This window comes from Mytilus edulis, chromosome 4 (genome assembly GCF_963676685.1).
Source record: "Mytilus edulis chromosome 4, xbMytEdul2.2, whole genome shotgun sequence".
NCBI classification, from domain to species: domain Eukaryota; kingdom Metazoa; phylum Mollusca; class Bivalvia; order Mytilida; family Mytilidae; genus Mytilus; species Mytilus edulis.
The window spans coordinates 89,640,486-89,664,352 of NC_092347.1; the positions used below are offsets into that span (position 1 = coordinate 89,640,486).

Sequence of the window (23,867 nt, forward strand, 5' to 3'; positions counted from 1 at the left end):
TCGAATTGTTCTCTTGCAAGTGAATGATTCATCAGTGATGTTACTCATATTATGTTTACAAAATTAAACTAAATGGCTGCTAAAAGTAAATAAGTATTTCACTATATCACTTTCATTAATGATTGAACAAGAAAAACACATTTTTTTGTATATCTCGAAGCTAGTGCCAATTTAAAACTACTTAATTATCAAACAAAGCAACAAGGTTTTAAATAAGTTTTTATTTCAGTGCTGAAAAGGCACCAAAAAACTTGTTTGGTATCGTTTGATTTTTCTGTCTCATTGACATACACATTAGTTCCCCTTTATTGATATTGTCATAGTAAATTCTGTGTTAATATCGTGAATTGAATTCATGTAATCTATAAACAAACTGACATGTCAAAAATAATAAAAAATGACATGGATTTTAACAGTTTCTACATGGATGTCTGACAAGAATTTACTAATTCATTTCTAATAACTTGTTTCAACTCTCTTTGATAATTGACATATGTGTAGTAACGTACACCAAATAAACACGCACGGACAGTTAGTACACAGACAAATGTTCATCAATGTTAGAATTGCTCATTTTATTGACAATTGAACATGAAGGATAGGATAAATGACTACATGTTACTGACTTTAATAAACTTGATGATCATAATCAAAAATGATTTTGTAAGGGCTCTTTTTGTTAACTGTTTAACTCCTACGGTACAATTCACCCAGTAATGATACATGTGATTGTATTTTTCCCCAGTTTATTAGTTTGATTGTACTACAGCTTAGTTCTCAAGTAAAACGTGATCTTGGATGATTTCGACTATTCTGTTTAGTCTTTTTTTTAATTCGCCTCGTCAAAGGGGATGAGTAAGCTATTCATCACTTGGCGTCTGTTAACAATAATCGCGCATAATAATTATCAATATGACTGACATTGTTTAAAATCTGTATCTCATTCTGTACAACTACGTCTGGCGTATATACAAAATTTAGTCCTGGTATCTATGATGAGTTTATTTATTATTATCAAAACTACCAATTCTGGCTTTAACTCGACGAGAGAGATAGTGCCTATTGACGGCATTGGAGAGGTGCTTTGAAGATCTCAAGCGCACAATATATTTTCTTCCAGTTGGTCCCAATGAAACACAGTCTAAACAAGCCTGAATGAGTTCTTCAACTGCTTAGTTTGACAGTTCGTTGTATCAGTTGACTTTGAGTTGTTTACTTCATTAGTGGTGTCAAGTTCTACAAAGCGTTTCGGCTTGATTATCTTTTTGGTTTTGCTTTTGAAAAAAAAATCGTCAGGTTTTATAATTGTGCTCCTCTTCTTGTCGACTTGTTTCTTTATTATTATGAGGCTGACTTCATACAGGAACTTCTTAGGAAGAAAGATAAGAAGTTAGCAATATCCTTTCACTTTACTCTCCGCTATATAGATGATGTTCTCTCACTAATTTATTCAAAATTCGGTGACTATGTTGAACGAATCTTTCCCATCGAACTAGAGACAAAGGATACTACAGATACAGTTAAGTCTGCATCATATCTTTATCTTACATCTAGAAATTGACAATAAGGGTCGGTCGAAAACAAAACTTTACGACAAAAGAGATGATTTCAACTTCCAAATAGTAAACTTTTCATTTATGTAGCAACATTCCAGTAGCGCCTGCATATTGAGTATATATCTTCCATTTGATACGATAATCCCGTGCGTGTATTTTCTATCATGCTTTCCTTGAATGCGGATTGCTGCTTACAAGCAAACTATAACCAAGAGTTCCAAACGATGAAGTGCAAATCATCCTAGTTTTTGGTTGTGTTCGTGTTGCTTAGTCTTTAGTTTTCTATGTTGTGTCTTGTATATTTTAGCCATGGCGTTGTCAATTTATTTTCTAACTATGAGTTTGACTGTCCCTTTGGTATTTTTCGCCCCTCTTTTATAGGTGGGACCTGAACCACTTTTACAGCAATATCAGTCTTTGGTTTATTCTTCTGAATAATTGAGATGTAAGCGTTTTACCAGTTACTCGACAGTGATCCAGTATTTATGGACTTTTGGTATATTATTGCAAGTCCTTCTGCTAGTTGTTTGGAGCGCTCATTGAAGATTCTGTTTGGTATACCGTCTGGTCCAGATGCTTTTGATGGATTTAGTTGGCTTATCAGTATTTCAAGACCTTCATGTTTATTTCAAGGGATGGAATTGAGTTCTTAATGTATTTTGATGTTTACGGCAGTGTTATGAGTTGTCTCTTGTGAATACTGATTTTAATTATTGTATCAGTAGTTCTGCCTCCCCTTTACTGTCATTCACTAAATGACCATTGCTTTTCAACGGGGATACTTCTATGTTTTCTTGTATTCTCGATTTGAAAACTTTTTGAAAGTAGCTGGATTAATATTTACCAGTCCGTTAATTATGGTGGTGTCGATACATTCCTATTCAGCTTTTATGATTTGTCTTTTGAATTCTATTTGAAATGTTTGTAGTTTGACCAGTTCTTTGTTCTCTTTGCTTGTTTGTATAGCCTGTCTTTCGTTTCGAACATTTTCCTAATTTTGTGATTTTTCCAGGGTAAGCTTTTTTTCTTTTAGAGCGAATGAGTTTTGATGGTATGTTTTAATCCAAATTTGTGTAGAGTTCAGTTTTGAATGTTTCTAATTATCCTTGTACTGTAACATCACGTATTTTGGTTGATAGTATATTCAGTTCTTTATGAAGATTTTCCCATTTTCCTTTCTGAGTATATATGTAGCATTTACTTGACGTACTACAACTGTCCTCCAAAAAGACGCTTATTTAACGAGTTTAATGTTCCGGAATAACACACGGGTGCAAATTGTTTTAAATGATAGAATAATATCTATATTTTGATATCCGTCTGGTCGTAAAAAGTTTCTTCAGTCACACTTTTGTATTTTAGCCGATTAATTGACTGTTTACTGGGGTTTAGTTTTACAGTATGTTATTGTTTATGTCGTGGTAAGATATTCCCGGAGCGTTTGTTGATATTTTGATAAGTGATGGGTTGGTGGTTACACTATGTCCAAGAGGTTTTCACCTGCAGTTGGTGTTTCGTGTATCTGAGTAATTGAGTGTGATATTAGGACTTCCATTTGTGTTTTTTGTATTTCCCTGTCTTGTGCGTTATGGTTTATTGACAAGGTGTTTCAATCAATATCTGGACAGTATAAGTCTATAGTAACTATGAAATTATTGTTTTTATCGGATATCTGTTCTAGTGATTAATCAAGTTCTTTGATAGCACCCATATATAGGTGTGGAATGTAGAATAAGATTAAAGAATAAATTCCTTTTGGTCTTTCAGTTGTACTTTAACCCACACAATCTCGCATTTTGTTACGTGTTCATGTTTTTTCACTGCTATGGTGTCATTCATCTTCGCTAGCCAAGGTTTACAATCAATTCACCTTTTCTCCACCATTGTCAGAATTTTAGTGGGATTCGTGTTGCTTAGTCTTTAGTTTTCTATGTTGTGTCTTGTGTACTATTACTTGTCGGTTTGTCTTTTTCTCTTTTAGCCATGGCGTTATCAGCTTATTTTCTATCTATGAGTTTGACTGTCCCTCTGGTATCTTTCGTCCCTCTTTTAAGCCAACATTTGTGAAACAATGTTGGGCCATCTGTAGTTTGATCGAAGTGACGCCTATTCCGATTATTATTCTTGACAAATGGTAGCCCTTGGACATTTAGTCCAGCAGATAGGTGCAACATTATGAAGGAATTGTGCACTTCGTGTTAAAAGCATCAAATTTTGCTCAAACGTACTTCTATCTATACTCTTAAATTTCGATATGGAGGCAAGATGAAAAAATAGTTTACTGCTGGTAAAATCATATATGGTGGATGCATGTTCTGAACTACAAATATTTTCATCTACTTTCAGAACTGTTATTTTAAATTACAAAGTTGAACAATTTCTTTGAACATAATCACATTACTGAATTAGACTATTTACCGGATTTGTAATCACATAAGCAACACGACGGGTGCCACATGTCGAGCAGGATCTGCTTACCCTTCCGGAGCACCTGAGATCACCCCTAGGTTTTAGTTGTGTCATGTGTACTATTGTTTTTCTGTTTGTCTTTTTCATTTTTAGCCATGGCGTTGTCAGTTTGTTTTAGATTTATGAGTTTGACTGTCCCTTTGGTATCTTTCGTCCCTCTTTTACAAGAGTGTTCGTGTTATTTCTTAATATTGAACCAGTATTTGGTGAAGTTTGTTTTCCTGAATATCTAGGAAATAAGCAAAGTGTCTATTCTTAAAAATCTGTTCTGGTGGCTGATATTCTGTTGTCCCCGTTTTATATTTTGATTTTATCTGAATTTTGTTTTTTGTGATTTTGGTGAATGGCTGATTACGCTGTCATTGATTTCTTTGACATTAAAGTAAAGTTAGATGATTTGGTCTGCTAGTACATGCCCTGGTCTAAATATTTTTCTGGTGATTTGTGTTCTCGATGACATTCCCAGTGGCAGATGGAATATACTGGTGTTTTAGGATGGTTATCTTACAATTGTCATATTGCTTTGTCATTTGAATTGTTTTATTGTGATATTCAACATGGTGGTTTATTGTTTCATCACTGTGTGTGTTGGTTGATAAATTTTTCTTGTTGTATGCTGTTAAATCACAGCTACCTCCGAATAGCACTTAGTTCTGAGGTTTTTGTTGAAAAGATTTTAGCCAATTATATATATTATTGATGTTATATGTGTTATTCTCGTGGGATTTTGTCTGATGCTTGGTCCGTTTCTGTGTGTGTTACATTTTAGTGTTGTGTCGTTGTTCTCCTCTTATATTTAATGCGTTTCCCTCGGTTTTAGTTTGTTACCCCGATTTAGCTTTTTGTCCATGGATTTATGAGTTTTGAACAGCGGTATACTACTGTTGCCATTATTTATATCGATCTGTAATTTTTGCTCCGCTTCTACACCATATCATTTTGTTTTCAACGATTTGAGATCTTGTTGGTATGTTTTTGTAGCCAATTTCCTTTACCGTTTGCAATTACTACCGTCATACTTCGGAAACATTCTTACAATTACCCCTAAGTTTGCAAGCATTCTACATAATACCCAGAGAGTATCGATTATACAGTTAAGCCTTGCGTTGGTTTCTACTCTTCAAATCAAAATTTAGAATTTGAAGTTCCACAAACATGTATTGTGTTACATAAAATTCAAATAAGGAGTATTTCCTAATTAAGAATTCAAGAGTATCCTGACGGACTCATTAATTAGATATTGGAAAATGTGGTGTGAGTGCCAATGAGACAAATTGATCTCTCCATCCAAATAACAATTTATAAAAATAAACCATTATAGGTCAATGTACGGCCTTCAACACGGAGCCTTGGCTCACACCGAACAAAAAGCTATAAAGGGCCCCAAATAGATTGCATAGATTCAATACACAGAGTTTACTGAATTCTTTTATAAAATAATTACAATTAAATACAAAATTCTTGTTTAGTGAAATCAAAAACGAAAAACAGAAATACTTTTGATTTCATTTTGGTATTAGAGAAATCAAAAACAAAAAATGAAAACACTTTCGTTGTTCGTTTTGGTTTTAGAGAAATCAAAAACGGAAAACGAAAACACTGTTGTTTTTCTTTTCATTTTGGTTTTAGAGAAATCAAAAACGAAAAATGAAAACACTCTTGTTTTTTATTTATTGTTTTTGATATTTCGAAATGAAAAAGAATGGACGCTAATATACACGGACCTCGATGTATCCACTATTTTGGTTTTAATTTGTAGCATTGTTTTTTTTCCCCTCTCACATGGATGACAGATCGATATCCACAAGAAAACAAACAGATAAATCAGTAAAATTTTAACGCACTCAAAATGACCGATTTATTATCACTTTATTCATTAAAAGTGTTATAATTATGCAAAAAACAAAAAAACAAAAAATAAACAAAACTAGAATTGCCATTGCAAGCAATAGCGGATGTCACCCTTCCCCTATTGCCACTAACCGGCAGCCATTTCAAAATGGTTTAACAGTGAATGCACATATATTAATGGCAATACATCTTTCTGTAAATTTTCAGTACTTTCAGAGCATTTTAAAAAAATTCACATTTCTGCTGTTTCCATGGCAACGGCAGCCATTTTGAAAATTTCAAAGTCAAAAGTCTCATCTGTACTTGGCAGTTAACAATAATATCAAGTTTCATTAAGTTCAAAGCATTTTGAGAAATTTTGACTTTTTTGCAGTTTCCATGGCAACGGTGGCCATTTTGGAAATTCCAAAGTCAAAAGTCTCTTCCTGACTCGCCAATCAACTATCATATTAAGTTTCATCAATTTTGGAGCATTTTGAAATTTTTGAGATATTTGATCCTGTATCCATGGTAACAGATTAGTTCCAATGATTGTCAAAATCAATCAAAACCTGTATATAGTGGATAACTATATTGTGTAAAAATTTGATGATTTTAAGTTCAAGCATACCAAAGTTATTCACCAAACCCGGAAGTTTTTGGAGCATTTTGACCTTTTTGCATTGTTTCCATGGAAACCGCAGACATTTTGGAAATTCTAACGCCAAATTCCACATCTACAAAAGTTGCTCATCGTTATGGTAAAGTTTCAAAAAATTTGGAGCATTTTCATATTTTTGAAATTTTTGGTGTAGTTTCCATGGCAACATAGTAGTTCCAATGATTGCCAAAAATCATCCAAAACAAGTATATAGCGGGCACCTACATTGTATCAAAATATAATGATTCTGAGTTTAAGCATGTCCAAATAATTCACCAAAACAAAAAAGTGGAATTTTTTACAATTTTTCGGTTTCCATGGAAACAGCAGCCATTTTTTATGGTCTTAGACCCTACTGCAACCCGCAATTTTGTGTTCCCTATTAAACTTAACTATCATTAAGATTGGTTCCATTGGCTCCGAGAAAAGTGGCGGACAAAATAGTTGGAAGAATAATAATAATAACAAAGAAACAGAGGAAAAGCAATATGTCACCCGACATTGTCGATCGGGTGACATAATAACTATTAAACAAGGTTTGATTGATTATGTGTATTGGTTAAAGTGTTCACTAAACAGGAAACTGTAACAATTAGTACCACCCACGTAAAAATAAGTCTAAATGAGAATCAAAATTCTTTTAATTTATCTTATTGAAAAGATAGAATATATTGTGTTAATCCCATATATTAATTGGTGTCGCAAAATGCATACACGGACTGGGAGCAATAAGTAATCAATATATTTCAAAAACCTTTCTCGAACCTTCGATTCAATAATAAATTGTTGATAGACTTGTTTATATACTCTTGAAGCCTAGCTAGTAACACATTTTCGGGCTATGGGGCTTCCTGGTGAATACCTACCTAAATAAGGATTTGGAACGTTACATTTCTTGTTTTGTCGAGTATCATTGCGCCTTGTGTTTGTTGAATGCTGTAAGTAATGACGTTTAGTTTATATTAGCCGAAGATAACGCAAAACAAACCTCGAACAACTTGAAAGATTAGACGGCCTGTAATACTAATTTGCTTTGCTGGTATTACTCTGCACACATCCGATTTCACATCAATTCCAGTGGGGTTTGCAATTGTAAAACTCAGATGCATAGATTAAAAGAGAACCAAGGCAAAGTATTTCACAAGTAATTTTATTTTTCTGAATAGAACGATAAATAAACTTATCATAGATACCAAGATTGAAATTTTGCATTTGCGCCAAATACGCATATTATTCTATTAGTTTTTCGTGTTTTTGTATGGTTAATATATAATAATCAAAGGTACCAGGCTTATAATTTGATACGTCAGACGCGCGTTTCGTCTACACAAGACTCATAAGTGACGCTCAAATCAAAATAGTTAGAAAGCCAAACAAGTATAAAGTTAAAGAGCATTGAGGACCCAAAATTCAAAAAAGTTGTGCAAAATACGGAGAATATTGGTTATAAATATGACGAACATCGAGTCATCGTGAATACCTTATATATAACAGAAACAATGATGTGTTTGCCAGAGAAATCACTTTTTCCCTCTTATGTTGAGTCTGATTTTTATGTCTTGCTCCTTACTCTACTAGTGCACCATATCACCTAGTTTTAATGACTTAAGCCTGTTCAAAGTTCTGTTTTCGTTGGTTTTCGAACACTTTTTTTGTCCGTTAAGGTGTAAATGTTTCCGCTATTGATTATTATCATTGAGTCGCCTACTTCTCCACATAAACAGAATGCACGTTAGAGGAGAGGGAAGTTAACTCCTGTGCGAAATACCTTCAAATGATTATTTCTGAAATTTTGTTATATTGAAAGCTACCTATAATCTACTACAAAGGTTGACATATAGGAGATATATGATGGTCAAAAGCGAGGTAACTCGAATGTCTGGAGTTTCAGTTGTGATTTTAGAGTAAATTTTCTTCAACGAATCGACAGTTTGCGAAGAACTATTACCCATTTCATGATGTGTACCCATCAAAAAACAAAAACATAATATGCGTATTCCTTAGAATATTTTTTTGATCGGAAATTGTTATTTATACTGATTTTTTAATGATATATTTTTCTGACCACCTGATGCCACTGGTATTTTTTCCATGGTTTCAGTCAATGGACAAAACTGAGTCCCCACTGAAAAAATGGCCTACTATTTCAACTTAAATCGATATTTTTCAAAATAATATTACCAAGTAACTATATGACCTATTCATATTTAATAAATACCGCAAGATTTAGAAATGTTTGAAAATTCATTGTGTATTTGGTCAGGAATTTATTCAGGCTCATCTGAATTTTCTGACGAGGTGAACACAAAGAAAAATGCTCTCGAAAAATTTGTCATGGATTCTTACCAAATTAAAAAAAAAATACATTTTTCCTTAACACATCAGAAAATAAAACATTACTCAGGAAAAGTATGATCAATTAAACAATAAAACTTCCGACATTTCTACATCCTATTGTATATATTTGATCAAAATCGCTCTTTAAAAGATGGACGAAAGATACCAAAGGGACAGTCAAACTCATAAATCTAAAACAAACTGACAACGCCATGGCTAAAAATGAAAAAGATCTTTTTTTTAAGTTAGTTGATAATTTTTTTTGAAAAATCTCAGTTTTAGTTGAAATGAAAGGCCATTGAACTAACTTTTTTTCCCTCTAAAAAAACAACAAAATCTAAGAAAATTTTATTCGTATACCAGTATGGAGAAACTTCTAAGAGAAATTGTACAAACATTGGTCTACATTCGATTCGTTGTTTATAATACTAAGAGGAGAAAATCTTAAAAACAAACGAATAACTAATTTGAATATTTTCTGTATCGTACCAAATGACTTATTGTCACTGGTTAAAAATGATGAATAAAATGACAAATCACGTATATTTGATATTTAAAATCTTGTAGAATTAGAAAATATTTGTTATACGAATCTAATAACCTCAAACTATCGCTGGAGGGCGTTAGGAAACGTCGATGAACAAATTAGTGTGTATAATGGAAATTGTTATATTTTGTATTATTTTTATTCAGTTTTCTTGTGCAGTTTATGTCCAGACACAATATGGATGGGTACGGGGAGTACGATCCAGTGATGCGATCTCTTTTTACGGAATTCCATATGCACAGCAACCTAGACGGTAAGATTAGATTAGACTCATTAAATAATTCGAAGGCTTCAGAGTATTCTGCATATTCTTCTACTCTGTTGTTTTCTTTTACGAACGTGTTTTATAATTTTCGTTTGATTTTTTTTTTACCGCTAAGTCTGTTCACATTTTTGTTTAAAAATACTGATTTTTCTTTCTTCCGATGTATATATATTTTGAAGGACATTTTATGTCTTCGTAATCTTATGATAACATTTTTTTTTATATATAGTTATTAAGATTATAACACAATATTGACTTATGTACCTCTATTTTTGACATTTATACCTATTATGTTTGTTTGTTTTGTTCGCACATCGTTGTCAATATAATGAAATTTGATGCGACTATCATACATATGAGAGGTTTAGCTAACTATAAAACCAAGTTTGATCAAGCATTTTCTACACAAGAAAATGCCTGCACCAAGTCAGGAATATGAAAGTTGTCCTACATTCGGTTGATGTGTTTGAACTTTTGATTTTGCCATTTGATTAGGAACTTTCCATTTAAATGTTCCTTTTTTAGTGATTTATCCTTTTTTTGGTACCTTTTTTGGCGTTTCAAAACATCCTTCTTGTTGAATGTTGGACAACCGAATATTTTAATGAAGTATTCACTTCCCCGAGACTGACCATTTTTAGTGAACCATGACAATTCGACAAGTATTTCGTCATTTAAGAATACTCTTGTTATAGGTATAAGAAAAATCTTTATTACAGTTTGATGTAAAATCGTTAAAATATACCGTTTCCACACACAGACAAAAACCCAATCTTTATTTGCTATCTATCTGCACCTGAAATGAAAATTATTTATATGTATGGTTCTTATGAAGTATATGTATATTTATCTTAACTCCTATACATTTCTAGCAATATGATTGGCTTGTATTTCCTATCATGATTTCCTTGATACGAAATTTTATGTTAAACATCTAACAAATGAACGAGATATTAAAACTATTGAAAGCGTTATGCTGAATTTAACTTCGACAGATGAATAGTTAACTACGTGGAGGCTTTTTTGCTACGTATGGCAAAGGTTTCTGGCAATTTAAAATAGGTTATAGGCAATTGAAATGTCCAGCCAGAAAAATATATTGTAAAAAATATTAATAGTATGGAAATTTTTATGCTTACTGTGCAATTTTGCGGACAAATAATTTGTGTAAACAATTTGTTGTGTAGGCCTTTACCATGTTCAAACACAGTACATAATTTGTAATATTGCTGAAAGGTTTTTTTATGTGACCACAGATGGATGTTTTGCTTCGTACTCTTAACTTAAAAATATGATATCTATATCTTTGATCATGTAGCGTATGTACAATGTCTACATCGTCTTATCACTGTATAACTACGTTTGAAATGTAAATAAATAGTTTAAGCATCAAGAACAAAGGACAAAGATGTAGACAATATCGAAGATATAGTATGATTGCCAATTCAACGATTATCAAACAAAGTCAAAATTACAATCACGCGAGATCAATATTGAACATAATCAATATCGAATACAGCATCAGCTTTAAAGGCATCGACATGAGAAAAATGTGAAATTCAAACAAACAAAAGCATGAAAATCAAAACAATAAACGAAGCACTAATATGGAAGACAGCAACTAACGACAACCACTGAATTACAGACTCCTGATGTTTTTCTGCGTTGTATAGATCTGAATTATTCCTATTTTGTGCTGTTACACTACTGTCCCAGGTTACGGGAGGTTTGAGCGCGCTCATACAGATTCAAATCATCTGCTACTGATAGGTAACAACTCTCTATTGATTCCTTTTTGTAATATAAAATAAATTCTTTATCATTTTATTGGCACCTTCAAACATATTTAACCCCTCCACATTCTTTATGTGCCTGTCTGGAGCCCGTAGTTCAATGGTTGTCATTGGTTCATATATGTCATGTTAATTTTTCATAAAATGTTTTATTATAATAAGGCCATTAGTTTTCTCAATTGAATTATTACATATTTTCCATGTCACGGCCTTTTATAGCAGACTATACAGAATGGGTTTTAATAAATGTCATAATCAAATGAATGTTGGTTACATTAATGGCACCTGTTAAAATCCCCAATTTCTGAAACTTTCAGGTGGTAAACTGTTGATTCATAAATACATACTTAAACATTCAGTGCTGGTATCTGTACTATTCATGCAAGACCAACATGGAGGGTGTGGTACATCACATGTTTTTAAATTGATGGATTTTTACTTAAATGACATTTTTCAAAGTTACATGCAAACAATGAGAATAAACCAAATCTGACACCCTGATGTACCAACACCTGCTATCCTTATTTAAACCAGTACTTGAAGGAAAAACTCCAATTAAAATTCAGTCAACGCATTGCTTGTCGAACTTATACTTAACTGGTCAGGACCGGATTATGCATACACAAAATTACATAAATACCGTCAATTCAACAATGTCAAATGGGGATTATTTGTAAATTATTTACACGGGATGTAACTACAAGATGTCTAAGAACAATGCCTTGTAAATACATAATATAAGGACTGGTTATAACAACGTAGATGTAAAGAACACTTGTTAAACAAGGTTTTTGTGTTATAACCAAAAATAAACTAACGCAGACACCTATAGACAATCACCCCTTGTACACTGGTATATATATAAAGGCAACAGTAGTATACCGCTGTTCGAAACTCATAAATCGGTAGAAAATAACAAATCCGGGTAACAATGAATGAATTTACTATCATAACAGTGCTTTGCGTTGTCATTCTTTTTGTAATTGTTTTTGTTGTGAATCCTGCCGATTTGGGGAGTCTGGCGCTTTTTGCTGATTTTACAGTTTGATCCTTGTCTTATGCTTCAGTGCTGCACAACTATTTCAGATTTATTAAAGGAGGTTGTACACTCAGAAACATATGTAAAAGAGGGACGAAAGATACCAGAGGGACAGTCAAACTAATAAATGTAATCTCCTAACACACTTTTCACATTTTGTCATGCCGGACATTGTATAACTTACTTATGAAAGGACTTTGTTCACTTTTGAAACCCATATATAATACGATGGCATATAGTTGCCTGAATGCCACATATCCTTATTTTTACATTTTACCATTTCTTTTATATTTATTTCTAACAACGATAACGTTATGTGCTATTAATCTTTGGCTAGAGAAGCAAGGATTCTTAATGATAACTTTAGAAATTCGTACAGGTGCTGTCATGATTTGGTTAAAATATATCGTGCTGGACTATCTTTGCCAATGGGTTTCATTTCCGTAACCACAATCTCGATCTCTTTTGATCTTTTATGACATTTTGCCAATTTGGAATATGGTCCTCAATGCCCTTCAACTTTGTACTTTATTTGGCCTCTTAAGCTCTTTTGATTCGAGCGTTAATGATGAGTCTTTTGTAGACGAAACGCTCGTCTAGCTCATATTTAACATTTTAATCCTGGTATCTATAATGAGTTTATTGGTGCCAATGTGACTTATCACTGGATTATTACTGTTGAATAGCAACAAGGCAGACAATAGATACTTGTGGAGCAGTAATTGCCTGTCCTTCAAAGGGGGCACGATTTGTATATTCAATTGTAATGTTTTGGTTTGATATGAACTTAACGGTTTACGTGTAAATCAATCTTTACTATTTGTATATTCTACCTGACCTGTCTTACAAACACCTTAGTCAGCCTTCTAATGAACAGATATTATTACGAACATAGATATTTTTGAATTATTTAATATTTGAGAATTAAGGAAATATAACAAATCCGAGGCTGAACGAGTATTCAAGCTTCACATTACAATAGAGAAATCTGACATGTAGAAAATAATACGAATCTCAAGCTCTTCCACCTTTCTATTTTAAACCAAATCATCAAATGTCTCCTCAATAACATTTGTGATTAAGTTTGTAAAGAGTTATTCCGGTAAAACGACTATTTGTGACTTAATGAAGTAATTTTGTCTACTATTTGAACAAAAATGTAATATATAATCCACAACGAGCCAAACTAATAAAGTAAAGAAAGCTATAGTAGGCCCTACATTACAAAACATTTGAAAAGAGTAAACCAACGCCATGACCAGTTGTATGTACAAAACAAAACCCATAAAAACAAAAGTTCTGATAAATAGACTGTAACAGAATTACAGTATCATGACTTGGAACGTCGGGTTAAACATGATTCTGACCTTCCAACACTCCCCAAACCTTGGACATTGTTGTTACAACATATACAATAAACGCAAACTGTAAAAATCAATTGAAAGAGACTTGACTCAACAGAGCAACACAAAGGAAAAAAACGAACAAAAGGAGAAACAGTTTATCAATATACATATATCCCAAAAGGAAAGATTGCATTTGAATTTCAATCTTAACGACATTTAGTATGAGTAACATTTTTTATTCAACAGTGACAGATTAGTATTTACTGAACTCATGACGAGGATTAAACAAATGCGAGTTTTTGATAAAATAGTATACTTTACCGCAGTTAAAATCAGTAAGATGAAGTTTCTTTTCTTTTGTAGATGGGAGCATGCTATCCACCCTATTCCGTGGGGTGGAGTTCTAAATACCACCAAACCGCGACCAATGTGTATACAGCCACCGTGTGGCAGATTAGATCCCCCAGGGATGTGTCAAGAAAATGTAAGTATTAGTCACATCAGATCTTAAAGGTCGTATAATTTACGGTGACAAATAAAAAAAAGAAGCAAAAAACCAGACACAGAATATACATTTAAACTCGAATAGCACTGATGAAATCCATAAATATATATAAAAATCAAATGTCTGACTCAGTTGTTTGTTTTTGTTTTTGTTTTTCGTCATATAGTTGATGTGTTTCCCTCAGTTTTGGTTTGTGATCCGTATTGTTTTCATTTAAATCGATTTATAACTATTGAACAGCGGTATATTACTTTTGCCTTTATTTTACATAATTTAAAGTTACACAACTTGCTTCTCTTTTTCATTAAACATTTTCTAAAGAATCACCCACATATTCTTTACAGATGTCAGAAAACTGTCATTTTGTGAATGTATTCGTGCCTTTGAATGCCAGACAAGGAAATAGAAAGACGGTGATGGTATTTATACATGGAGGAGATTTTCAGTCTATGTCCGGTGGTGCTCCTGCATTTAATGGGGAACATTTTGTCAATAAAGGAGATGTTATATTGGTAACGTTTAATTACAGATTAGGTTAGTATATTATTCTTTCAAATGTATTCTGTTGCATGCCAAAACATTTTGTATCAACAAAAAACAAAAGATATTACAGTTTCATCTGCATTCAGCATGGCAGAAGACGCTATTAGCTCCATCCGTCGTAAAATCTTTGAAAGGTCTTTTCCTCTGAAACTTCGCTACAAATTTCTACCAAACTTGGCTTGAGCGAGGTTATTTTGTATAACGTTTGTGTTCCGGTTAGTCAACAACCATGGTTGTATTGGCCAAAAATAGGGGTGTGCATTAAATGTCTTATATCTTAAAAACTAATAAAAATAGAGAAATCATGCATATAGAAAATGAATATCAAGCTATGCCACCTCCTATTTTCAACTTAATTATCAGACGTCTTCTTTAAACAGTTTTGCGATTTAATGTAAAAAGTAATTACACTAAAATGACTATTTTGGACTTAAATTAGTGATTTTATCTATAATCTTGAAATAACATTATAATAGATAAGTCACCATACGACCTTCACTAAATCAGAAAAAACTCAACACGCATAGAAAGCTACAAACGACACGACAAAACAAACAAAATTGCCTGATTTATGTACCAAACAAAATTGCCTGATTTATGTACCAAACAAAATCCACAAAACCCCAACAATTACAGACAGACCAACCACAAATGCAACAACAGTACCATAAGATCACGACTTGGAACAGACACATACAAAGGATGAGCATGGGTTAAACATGTTCCCGACCTCACATCACTTCCCGAACCTTAGACAGTCGCATCACACCTTACATATTGTGTTGGCTAGTTTTCTTTTGAACATATTATACCACTCCCCTTATTTTATCCCTATTTAACATTACTATTTTTTTTATGAACACAGTGATAAAAAATCTTAAGAATTTAGGATTAATTACAAAAACAAAATATCCTCATACAATTGTTCAGGTAAATAGGTAACGTTTTTACAAAACAAGTAATAATTTGTCAATCAAAATGTAATACATTGCTAATTAATGTATCTTATTCATATTTGTTGTTATCGAATTTTTTAGGTCATAAATTACACGAAATTATAGTTTTTGTAATAATTTGCATGTAAGAATCAACTAATTATGACAACGTTAAGTACATGTTAAGAAATATTGTAAGGATATGTTTTGAAAATATAGGATAGAGTCTTTACCTAACACTATAATGCAGATCTTACTTCATGAAAAGCTCTGATTACTTAACCGGCTTTGGCTATACTCTTTTGTATGTTTAGGTTCATCCTTCATTTTCTTAATAAGCTTTTGAAACATGAAACAAGACTTGTAATACATGGTGACTTTATCTTTGGTTAACATGTCACCATATCTTATTCAAAGGCAAAGAGACAAGAAACACGATTTGCAATACATTTTCACTGATGTTTGCGAGAGAGATGTGTCACCATACTCTGCACAAACCACATAAGTTCGAAATACATTTTTAGTTGTAGGATTCGATTAAACTAGAAGGTGTCCATGGATAATAATGCTCCATTCAAACTATAATTACTCCATGTTCAGATAATACAGAAATCTGTGTCAAAACTCAATTTGAGCATACCTTAGGGAACATAAGTATCAGGCTGAGGTGTTGTGATTCTGATACGAAATAGATGAATGTACAAACATAGGAACGAACAAACAGCCACACAAAACGGGAAACATAATATTATTTAAATAAAAATTGAACCTTTGCAAAATTTCGAAATGTAACCTGTACGCTTTAGATGCCGGGGTGTATTAAGATTTAAATGAATATACTAATAGTCCAGTTACCTTTTATGTTATATATTTTATTTTGAAACTGTCAGTAAAGATGTGCATTTTGTACCGATTGTAATACCGACAGTGTTGAAATTTTATCACCCCAACTAAACAACTTTGTTGTTGATTAAAAAGTCCAGCATTTGGAAGATATGATCTTCAATGTATTTGTGTCGTACAAAGAGGTCTGACAGTCTGGACGTAGAAAACTATTAAATGAGAGACACCTTGTGACATATGTAGAACTAATAAGTGTGAGAGTCCAGACGTGAAAACAAAAATGTATAACAGGTGACACGAACAAAGAGGTGTAAGACTCACCGATAATATGGAAGTGCAAGAACATGCCCGAACATGTAAAACACAGTGTGACATATGTAGAACAAAGTGTAGTGAGAATCCAGATTCCAGAATCCAGATTTCATATGCTATCTGTAAAACAAAGATACGAGAAAGTCATCATGTTGAAATACAATTTTACGAGATATTTTAGTCATGGGTTATAGTTATACAGTTGTGGTGTACAAAGATTCGAAAATTACACGTGAAACACATTGTGACATCTGTATAACCATAGATGTATACATTTATAGATCTATGACTTTATACATCTATGGTAGAGCAAAGAGTTGGGACAATGCTGATGTGGAAATACGCATAAAACAAGAATACGCGAGAGTTATGAGAAATACAATTAAATGAGAGATACACTCTAACGTATATAGCAGAAAGAGATAAGAGTTATCATGCAAAAACACAATAACATGAAAGATGACATTAACAGACTGAAGATATGTGTACTGTTGCTTTTATCTAGAGAACACTGTTAAATCTGTGAAACAAAGTGGCACGGACTCCTGGTGTTAAAATACAAATACATAGACGATCAATGTAGAATATGTAGAGAAAATGTTTTAGAGTGCTATTGTTAAAAAAACAATAACATGAGAGATACATTGTCACATATGTACAACTAAGAGGTGTGAGAATCATGATGTGGTAAACTAATCATAAGAGAGATACAATGGTGTATAGGTACCGTACAGCAAAGAAACGTATAGTAGTTATATGGAAGAACAACTTTCAATTATATGGTCATTTTTATAAAATGTCCTGTTTATAAACTATTTTGATCTGAGCGTCACTGATGAGTTTTATATAAACGAAACGCGCGTCTTGCAAATTAAATTATAAGCCTGGTATCTGGGATAACTAACTACACTAGAGAAACAATGGGACATCTATAGAAACATATCAGAGATACCGGTGTTATAATTTATGACGCCGTACGCGCGCGTTTTGTCTACATAGGTATCGGCAATTGCACGCAAGTTAAAACTTGGAATATCAATTCAACCAACAGGTTGCAGATAAACAAAAAACAAAAACATTCCAAAACATTTGTGCCAAATATGATTACAGCAATCTAAGCACGGGTAAACAACTCAATGATTCATATCAACACAACTTCTAATGACTGCTGGTCTGGTTTTACCATTGGAAGCGGAACGTCAACCAACAGTGGCATCGGCCCAGTGTCAGTAAAACTCATCAAAGATAACAAGGTTCTTTTAAACGCCAAATTCATCGGTGGCGCTCGCCTAAATGAAAACAGTCGGAAGACCAAACCAAAAAGAAAGTTGAAGAGCAATAAAAACCGATAATTCCGAAAACCCCGAAAAGTTTTACCAAATACTGCATTAAGAACAAAAAGGTAACTCAATTACATTAAAGATGAGATGAAATAGACGAAATAAAAAGGTTTGAACAAATGCCATAACAAAAGAGATACACTGACATATATAAAAGAACAAGGAGTGAGAGTCGTGGTGTGGATAATGGCATGATAGACATACACCTGTAGAACAGAGAGGTGTGAGACACAATTGTCGCACAGACATACTTTGTTATAAAGAGGAACGAGGGTACTGATTTGAACATGTCATTACATGGAGAAACACTTCCATACCTCAAGAACAAGTGTAAGTGTGCTAATGTGGAAATTCATTGTTAAGAAAGATAGATAATAAGTGACAGACAAGTGTTATTGTGGAACATCTTTTCTTTGATAAGATACAACTGTGAAACATCTTTTCTTTGATAATATACAACTGTGAAACAAAGAACAATTAACGGGATATAAAGTTGTAGTACTTAAATTGGAAGAATATTTAAAAAGTGAAAAGAAAAAAACAACATTACATTCAGATTTACAACTTCAGACAAGTACCATATCCTTTAGATTTCATATAATAGCTTTTTCATTTTATGAAGGAAGAAAACCCAATACATGTCATGGATGTTTTACAAAGAAAGTAAAATATCAAGCATTAACAGTTACGATAAAGGCAGGTTAATTGCGGTTAATGGGAAAACGTTTAAACATTTGTATTTGAAGTATTGTTGGAAGGAGAAACGATTGTAAATTTCTGACAATTATCTATAATTGACTTATGATACAGTGATTTATATTGCAATAGTTTCAAGTTCTTGTTTTTGTATAATAGAATGATGAACATTTGATAACCTAGCCCGAGACATGACAAATATCGCAAAATAAATATGGAGCAATTTTGTCATTGTTATATGAGACATAGGATTTGTAATTGAAATAGTTTCAAGTTCCTTTGCATCTATCTATGATTTTAGTACTCGGTCTCTGAGTTATAAAAATTGATAAAAGAAAGACAGAAGACACCAAAGAGAGAATCAAAATTCGCAAGTCGATGAGAGACGGACAACACAAAAACAAAAAAACACTAAAAGTAGTCAACAAAGCGCTGCATATAAAATAAAAAACCAAGCTTAGCGAACCCATCAAACGGGAAAGAGGGGCGGGGTAATATCAGGTGCATCTGCATGGAGGGTAGATATATGCTGCTCAATTCCGTCATGTAATTCATGGCAAGTACAAACTCCGTGATAAGTCTAATTGGGGATAGCACAGTTGACAAAAAGTAGACGGGACAAACGAACATATCCTTGGTTATCTGTGACACAGATATTCCATAAAGGCAAACCAATTTATGACAGCGCCCGTAAAACTTCAAAAGGGATGATTTCAACATCTTTAGTTTCCAATTTTACCGTAATGAATCATTGGTGCAATTGATTACTTGTAAGTAACAATCCTCTTTCAAGAAAATTAGGATGTGGCACGCAAGTTCTCGCACATCATATCAACAGGAAGATACATACTCCATATGCAGGCGCTGCTAGAATGTTGTAGGCACTCACTCTGAAAATTCACAATTGGAAGCTGAAATCATGTTTTTGCAGTAAAGTTTTGTTTACAACCGACCCTCAGTAATAATTTCGAGATCTATAAGAATACATATGAGGCAGACTTGACTGTATCTGTGGTATCGATGTTCGATGGGATAGATGTGATCAACAAAGTCACCTAACTTTGAATTAATAGGAGAGAGGACATTATCTTTATAGCGGAACGCTTAGTTAAAATATTGGTCTGGCTTCATTTCGTTCTTCCTGAGCAACAGTTGTGGATATTTCCTTTGTTTTTATAAGTGGCACTGAACGTGTAAATTGTTATACATTTGATCTTTCCTATTAAACTTTTATCGCAGTTCTACCATATTAAACACAATAGACAACTTCTGAAACTAGTAGTTAAAGATGATTCTCAGATTGTTTTGTTGAAATAAAGCCATATCTGACTGGAATCAAGCACATTCACTTTCTCCTAAAGTGATACATTCCATAAATAAATCCTCTGAACAAGTATTTACTTCGAAGAAGATCCAAAATCCTAAATTGAGAAAATATTTGATCGGCATGGGTTTCATATGCCACCTATTCCCCTTCCTTTTCTGGTTCAAGTAAGCAGGTGATGTAAAGTTTTACTGTGTGTTTTTAATTAAACAACATATAGTTTCTATAGGCATTTCAGAGGTTTTCGTTGTTTATTTTGTGGCTGTATCAGGCTATGTTATTTCGACCATATATTCATTTTCTGTTTTTTTCTTTATATCATAACTCATCTTTTCTCTGAGGAGTCTGGTGTTTGCGGGAGATGTGGCCTGTTGCGTGGTAGGTCCTTTATTTTGTTTATACCTGAAATCGTTTGCAATTCGTTGCCTTTCAGTGATTAGATACATATTACTTTTGGAATATTCTCCTCCAATTGCATTTTTTTTTTTCATATTACTAAAATTAATAAAACTATCACACTCACTAATAGAACGTCTGTAATGTTGTATGTTTGTGATATAGGGCTGCATGTATGTAGCATATGACAAAATTTGCTGTTCAAAGGAAGACAACCAAAGTTTTTTTTCAATGGTTTATTTATGTTTATGAAAATGAAAAATGTATGCGTCTCTTTTCCAAACTCTCTCTATGTGATATATTTGTTGTATAGTTATATTCATTAATTGATCTGATGCACTCCTTGAATGCACTTAATTTCTACACAAATAGTGCATTTTACTTATCAATTACAATATATACTAGTTTATGGAATAATTATTAAAAAAAGTTTTGAAATTCTACTTCTCTTGAGAGAATTTGATTTATTTGTAATTCATTTTGAAAGGCAGTTCATAACCTGTTAAACCAATGAGGCCCTAAATAAGACTCCAGCTGAAGGACGCCTCCGGGTGCGGGAATTTCTCGCTACATTGAAGACCTGTTGGTGACCCTCTGCTGTTGTTTTTTATTTGGTCGGGTTGTTGTCTCTTTGACACATTCTCCATTTCCATTCTCAATTTTATCATTTAACCTCCTTGGTTTTCATTATAGAATATCATATCTGTGAAGGATACATCAATAACTATCGCATCCCATGAAGCAATACCTAATAGAAGTGTGACCTGTTTTTGTTTTAAAGCACTTGGCTGCAACAGTTTAAATAAATTGTTTTAGCTCCTTCCTTGATATAAAAAAAATAAATAGTACATATATCGTATTTACTTTTTTACCTATCGTTCGGAATTTATTGAAATTAGAAATTTTACTCAGTCGTGTGACAGTTGAATATGTTTTCAATGGCGTAAAAACGTATAGAGGAAATACCTCAAAGATTATGCATATCTAATAGAGTAGTGATTCTGATTTATAGTTACAGAGGATTCGATTCTATATAAGCCATATTTCATTTTTAACAGTAGTGTCGGGATTTTTAGATGAAAATAAATTATGATTTGGTTTTTTTAACAGGAGTGCTAGGATTTCTAGTTACGGAGGGAGTGACGGGTAACTACGGTATAACAGACCAGAGACTGGTGTTACAGTGGGTACACAACAATATAGAAAGATTCGGAGGCGACAGACGAAATGTAGGTTATCTTTAAAAAAAGGTTGAAATACCAAAAAAGCAAACTTATATTGTTTGCCAGAAACAAAAATCAACAATTCGTTTCTTATCTCAAAGTTAAAAAATCTAAAAGTGTTTAAAAATATATACACGTGGAAGTCGTCTGGCATTTGCGTCAGTAACGTATAAATGGCAGCATTTAAAACTATAGAATGTTTGCATTAATATTCATAGTGTGTAAAGTAGTTTACTAAAAATACTAAGATTTCTACGTCCGATACTGAAATGGCAAATAAGAGAAAAAAAATCATGTTGAACGACGAGGAAATTACCTAGATTTGGAGGATAATGAACAGCAACATATGTCTTTCAATAGTTTATATCAATTTTCTTGTTACATTCAATCAGCTTGCCCCTCTTATAATTGAAGTGTATTTCCAAATTTACAATTTTCAAAAATTCTAAAACTTATCGGCGAGTTATCATGCAAGCCATCAAATATATAGGCTACTATATTGTTAAGTTGTTCTTCTGTTGTTCTTCTGATTCATTCAGTTATATAAACTAGTTACAACTGACGAAAAGCAATCAGAACTATACTGTTTTATCATTTCAGGTCACTCTCTTTGGACAAGGCGCTGGCGCAGTTTCTGTCGCAATACATATGACATCACCAAAATCTTTAGGACTCTTTCGAAATGCAATCCTTCAAAGTCTACCTTTTAGTTTACGTCTTAAAACTGTAGATCAAGCCAGGTTACAAGGACAAAATTTCACTTTAAAAGCAGGTTGTTCAGATTTAGAATGTTTACGAAAAAAATCACCATGGGATATCTTAGATGCTCAAAGTAAAACGAGTTTACCATTTGGAACCGTGTTACAACGATTACGGCAGTGGGGTCCACATGTAGATGGAAACGATGTATCAGGTGATATACAAGCTGGCTTCCGGTTTGGGCGAGTACATGATATACCCCTTCTAATAGGGACAACAACTGCAGATGGTGCCGACATAGTCTTTAAAACATATCTCGATCCATTAAATAGTGCAGCTTTTCGCACAATTTTAGCACGTCTAAATCCCACTCATGCTAGACTATGGTATAACTTATACACTCCACGATCAAATGATGATTCTAGGCGAGAGTTAACACAGTTTATCACAGATTTTGTTTATACATGCCCAACAAGAAGTTTTGCTTCTGACATGACACGAATAAATACTACATGGGTATATGCTTTCGGTCGGAATATGGATTTTTTAAATGGAAGTGGGAATTCTCCACATTGCGCGATCAGTGCGTGTCATGGTTCAGAACTTGCGTATCTGTTCCAGAATATCAAAGATTTAGGGTATAATTTTACCATGCCTGACATGCAACTGTCAGACGAAATCTTAATTTACTGGACAAATTTTGCTAAGCTGAATAATCCTAACGGTAATTTAGACACAACCGACCCAGGAATGTTTAACTGGTACCAGTATACCGGTAGGCCGCCAGTTATTCGAGCGGTACTTGGTATAGGACACCCACAGTCTTCAATCCAAACTGATTACAGGGGGACAATTTGTAATATGTTTGATAACAATAACTTTAGAGCTTGATTCTGATATGTATTTAGGTTTGATGTAGTTTACACGTATTTATTTATAGTAATGAAATAAACACTCGACAATCAGTATAATGATGCTTATATCTTATTAGGTAATGTTTGAGAAACACTGCCTCGTAAGATTCTAACTAAATAAAAAAGCGTGAATCGCTCCATGCTGGATATACTCATCATTTCGAAGCATCTGGTGTTACTGTAGGATTTAACGGCAGTTTTTAGCGGTTTTTTTTTTTTCAATTGGAACTGAGACTACTATAACACATAGTAGTCTCAGGTCGGAACCAACACATGAGAGTGCAGACCATCACA

General features: G+C 33.2%; 1 protein-coding gene across 1 annotated transcript; it reads left to right on the forward strand.

The window, feature by feature from the left end:
* Positions 1-9,410: 9,410 nt before the first annotated feature.
* Positions 9,411-23,624, forward strand: LOC139520955 (cAMP-regulated D2 protein-like). The gene is made up of 5 exons (XM_071314062.1): positions 9,411-9,653; positions 14,207-14,327; positions 14,693-14,882; positions 21,848-21,966; positions 22,561-23,624. Exons 1-5 carry the CDS (start codon positions 9,490-9,492, stop codon positions 23,548-23,550), a joined length of 1,584 nt encoding a protein of 527 aa, XP_071170163.1. The 5' UTR covers positions 9,411-9,489; the 3' UTR covers positions 23,551-23,624.
* Positions 23,625-23,867: the final 243 nt, after the last annotated feature.

What these genes read in the sequence shown, in the direction of transcription:
- LOC139520955 (XM_071314062.1), top strand. Translation starts at nt 9,490, where the DNA reads ATGAACAAATTAGTGTGTATAATGGAAATTGTTATATTTTGTATTATT. An exon ending in TATGCACAGCAACCTAGACG is followed by an intron (nt 9,654 to 14,206) that starts GTAAGATTAGAT and finishes TTTCTTTTGTAG; the next exon opens with ATGGGAGCATGCTATCCACC. An exon ending in CAGGGATGTGTCAAGAAAAT is followed by an intron (nt 14,328 to 14,692) that starts GTAAGTATTAGT and finishes TATTCTTTACAG; the next exon opens with ATGTCAGAAAACTGTCATTT.